This window comes from Saimiri boliviensis, chromosome 10 (assembly GCF_048565385.1).
Source record: "Saimiri boliviensis isolate mSaiBol1 chromosome 10, mSaiBol1.pri, whole genome shotgun sequence".
NCBI classification, from domain to species: domain Eukaryota; kingdom Metazoa; phylum Chordata; class Mammalia; order Primates; family Cebidae; genus Saimiri; species Saimiri boliviensis.
The window spans coordinates 42,291,427-42,296,426 of record NC_133458.1 but is presented as its reverse complement, the minus strand read 5'-3'; the positions used below and the strand labels follow the sequence as shown (position 1 = coordinate 42,296,426).

General features: G+C 30.1%; 1 protein-coding gene across 21 annotated transcripts in view; it reads left to right on the top strand.

Annotated features, from left to right (window-relative positions):
- Positions 1 to 5,000, top strand: part of FOXP2 (forkhead box P2) — a 596,515-nt gene that overhangs the window by 526,202 nt on the left and 65,313 nt on the right. For all 21 annotated transcript variants that reach the window (XM_074379189.1, XM_074379186.1, XM_074379182.1 and 18 more), the window contains one exon: positions 4,380 to 4,517. In XM_074379189.1, coding sequence (XP_074235290.1) covers positions 4,380 to 4,517 — 138 coding nt within the window. The remainder of the gene's footprint in view (positions 1 to 4,379; positions 4,518 to 5,000) is intronic.

The window sequence follows — 5,000 nt, the reverse complement described above, 5'->3', positions numbered from 1 at the left end:
CAGTAAATAGTTTCTTATGCTAAAATAAACTGTAAATAAAGATATTTTAGAGAGAATAGATGTGAACAGAAGAAATTTATCAAAAACCTACAATAAAATATTTTCTATTAAGTCTGTTAAAATGAGAGCAGATACTGTAACATGAGAACAGATTTTGCTTTTATTACACAAGTAGTTAATTATCACAGTTACATTTTTCAAGTACCAAGAAGGCAAAGAGGTCAGGACTTCCTTTGTCTTCAAATTTTAAGCAAAGAATGAAAAGATCTGTGAACCAGTAGTTGGCAGACCCTGTTAACAAGAAAATAATGTTTTATAGTGTAAATGTCATCTATAGATTGTGACTGCTATTTCCAATTCACATTTAGTGAAGAAAGAATTGGACTGACACCATGTTAAGAACCTTTCGAATCTCCCACACATAATTGGGATGTTTAATTAAGTGACGCAGTTAATATACAAACCCAGCACGTTCAGTAATGCTCCAACTGAACTGGATTGTAAAAAGACTGTGCTTACGTAAAGCAAAAATTTTGGTTCGTTTTCATAACTCTTACAATAACTCTTTAGATGCATTTGAACAGAGACATTATCTTTGCATTGTCTCATAATAACTCTTTTGACCGCCTCAATGCATACATACACTTTAAATTTTAATATAAGCACATTTATAATTTATATGTGTTTATGATTTTTATATAATTTTGGGAAGACGATGTGATGGTTAAGTTGTCATAAATAAATATATTTAATATCATTTACTAATAATAAATGCTATTAATTGTAATTCCACTCACCCCATTCTAGTATAATACCTAAAGATTTTTTTAATTTAACCACTGACTCATTGCAAGACAGTTTCAGAATTTTCCGTCCCTCATTTTAGAATCCATAACCCTATCTTTATGTCCAATTAACTGATACTTCTTGGTGCACAGAGCAGCATATCAGGTTTGTGGGTAACTCATCTAATGAAATAATAAATAAGGATAAATGGAGACCTTTGTCTGGTCCATCACTAAGGAGAATTTTAAATCTGTCAGCAAAGTAAATACCAAGAGACCAAAAAAAATCTCCCAACCAAAGATGACTCTATTTCCTTCCTTTACATTGAAGATTTTAACTGATAAATACCATTCAAAACTGTCTATTCCTTCTAATTTCATTTGGTGTAGAGCCACTAAACTTTTATTTGCCTTCTCACCAGAAAACATCTGAAATAAGTTCTCCCTCCCCTTCTATATCATACATCTAACTTGGGATCCCTTATCAGAATATTTACATGAATCAAGTTACATATCCAGTGAAAAATATTTTCATAAGTCTAACACTGAACTTGCTAAGGTATATGCATTTCAAAAAATTATCCACAAATTTTCATAAGGCTTCATAAGATTTTGTCTGTTTAAATATTGGTAAGTAGTATAATCTCTACATTTTTATATGTATACAGTTAATCTTTATTCATTTTTATCAATGAATTCATAGAGTTACTTGTGGGAGCAAGGAAATGAAATAGGATAGTAACAAAAAAAATGATGAGGGAGGAAAAAAGGAAATGTGTCACTTAAAATGAGTCACTTAAAAATAGAGGCTCTGCATTTTTCATATTGCAAGTGGAATAGTCTGCATATTACTGACATTTGTTGTAGAAAAAACTAGTTTTTTGTTTATTAAATAATTTAGATTTTTAGTAATCTTAGTTTGGGTGAACTTACATGTGTATATTTAGAGATGATAATATTAGTTTATTTGTAATGCTGGAAAACTATCAGAAGTGTACCTGTGTTTTTCTATTTATATAATTAATTTTAATTTCTGTCTTTTGTACACATAGAAGTAGTGTTCAATCATGTGTGTGTTAATTGACTTATCTTCCTAATTATTTTTACATCTGTATATTGTCAGTTTCAGATGGCAGTTTCCTGGAAGGTAGACCAGAATCTTATTAAAATTTTTAAAAATCACATAACATGTAACCACTTAATGCGTGTTATTTTAGGATGATAATGATGTCATGGTTATATTTAGGTCATAACTATAAATTGAAAGATACTCAAACCATTTTAAGAGTAAAAAAATCATCTAACTTATGTAGTGTAAGGACTAATATACTCTAAAGAATGTGAACATATAAAACTTGCTTAAATTTGCTCATATATCAAATCGATCACATTAGCAACAAATCCTAGAGTCATATGTATAAGCTGAAATCTGTCAACTCGCAGTGGCTTATGGCATCCCTCCATTCATAGAACTTTCCCTATCAAGTTCATTTATCATTCTACATAAAGTATTTGTACTTGTGGGTGTAGGGATAATTAAGGGATAACATAGGGACAATTAAAACACTCTATATACTGAAAAAATAAGATGCTTTTAGGTGAGAGATCTTATCTATGATTAACTTTATATAGGGTATGTATCTCTCTATATATGTTTATCCATGTACATATCTGTAAACTCTATATCATCTGTCTCTCTATCTAGACTGACAGCTTTTCAAAGTTTAATATGTCTGTCTTTCTCTGTCCCTTTCAGTTTGATTTTTTGTTATTTGGAAATAGTATGAGATAAATGATTGTTGGAAGAAAAGGCCTTTTTGTAGATTGATAAATTCTTGTCTAACTACTTGTTCTAACCATTCTATTTGTTTATCAAAGAACAAGCAGTTAAGCAAACTGACAATTTCATAAAACAGCCAGACACTTGAAAAACCCATTGGTGAATTAATTTTACAATATACATTTCAGAATGCTTTTTATCATAATAAATTCAAATACAGTAATTTATAGGTAAGTCAGTATGTTCTTTAAAAAAAGAGAAATATTTTTAAAAATCACTGAATTTCTGTCATGTTTCTTTTTCATGTTAGACAATTTGATCTAATTAATCTGAATATGTTAACATGGAGAAAAGAAAAGACATAGCTATTTTTCAGTATTAAATATGAAAGGTTTTGATTTATTTAGTTCTTTATTTCTTTTTGAAGAGAAGAATTAATCTACCTTCAATTTCTGGGTTTTTTTTTTTCCTGCTTCTTCTAACCTCTTTTCATTATTAATTTCTCTTTCTTCATTATATAAAGTGCCACACTGGAAAAGTTTGAACTGCATTCAAAATTGACTATTAAAATCAGTTGTGAATCGTATCTATTAATCTTTTTTGGTTTTAAAAGACATGTTGCCTAATAAATTTGTTCTAAAGCAATATTTATATAAATACTTGGTTTTATTTACAGTAAAAGTGAATTGTTTTTTCTAGGAAAGACATTGCTATTTGAAAGGTTGCAAACTTGTAAAGTTAATAAGTTGTTTGATTATATACTGGTTAGTACAAGTAATGCCTCAACACGTGTTGCTGCCTTCTATTGGAGCATGTACTTTAGGTTTCTATACCAGTTTTTCTGATCACCACTTTGCCATCCTCTTCCTATTTTTCACACCCTTTCCCTCTTTCTCTAGGGCCTTCCACCAGCTTGTCCTTTTTTTAAATGTTTTCCTTCCTTCCTTCTTTCTCTTCTATATCTTTTTCTCCTTCCTTATTTTGTTTTCTTTCTGCCTCTCATCCTCAGAACCCTGAAGGAAAAGGAAGTAGTGGAAAAAAGTTTTAAGTACATTACTTTATTTTCAGTTTAATGAACAACCTTTGAGGAATTGCTAAACTTTTCTACTTTCTGGTGTAAGCTTAGTTGCTAGAAATAAGAAAAGGTTTAAAGAAAAAGCTAGAATACTAGGTTTATGAGTACTTCTTTCAGAGGACCTATGTATGTCACTATTTTTCTAGACACACACACACACACACACACACGTATGTCTCCTGTATGAATTACCACATATTCTCATATGCTAAATTTTATTCCTATATGTATTTTCTATTATGTATATATGAAATTTTGAAGATGGTAATTATATTTTATAAGTATATTGTACAAATAGGCTTTTTACTAGTTTAGATAACATATTTATATACATATTTATCAATTCTTTAATCTTTAGTATTTATTTTAATTACAATTTAAGTCATTTCAAAAGCCTTTGTGTTTTTAGCTCTATGACATTAATGAGATGATCAATTATGAAATATTGAAAACACTGCCATGTAGTTGTTTACTTTTAGCTATAGGTATTATAGCTGAAGTTCAAATATCTAAGCATGTTAAATAAGAGGTATAGAGTTTGATGAAATCTGATACCTCTGGAAAGCTAGTGTGTATGTTTTGCGATACTGTAGTACTACTATTACTAAGTAGTTATATTAAATGTGACAAAAATTATTGATCAGTGCTAAAGAATTTATGAAAGATAACATAATATTTGTGAAGTTCTTTAACAGATATTTGGTTATGACCACGATTTCTCTTTCTGTTTCTATGCAAGGTGCCTGTGTCAGTGGCCATGATGACTCCCCAGGTGATCACCCCTCAGCAAATGCAGCAGATCCTTCAGCAACAAGTCCTGTCTCCTCAGCAGCTCCAAGCCCTTCTCCAACAGCAGCAGGCTGTCATGCTGCAGCAGGTAATGTGGGTTACCTGCTTTGGTGTTCTAGCATGACTTAGAAGGTATGCACTTATGTTGAAAATGCAGTGAGTGTATTTGACAATTCAGTCTCCATTTGAAAGGACAACCTATCAGCATGCTAGAACATAAATAACATTTTAATTATGGAACTCGTAAGAAAATCTAGATTCTTCAGTTTTAAAAAAAAATCATTGAAGTCTAGAATAAGAGCAGAGAAAGGTGTAATTTGAAAATGGAATAAACCAATATTTAAATATCCAAATGCTTAGGTCTGTTTGATTTGTGACTTGACAACAAAAATGCAAAAATGCTTATCAGATAATACTTGCTTTTAAAACTCCTAACACCTTAGCATTCCTTTTATTTCACAAAAGTATGAAATTTGAACTGACCGCTTTATTAAAAATGCAGAAAGTAACATCCAAATTTTCCTTTTCAAAATATACTCATCATTTAGAAAGGAAAGAATCTATTTAATAT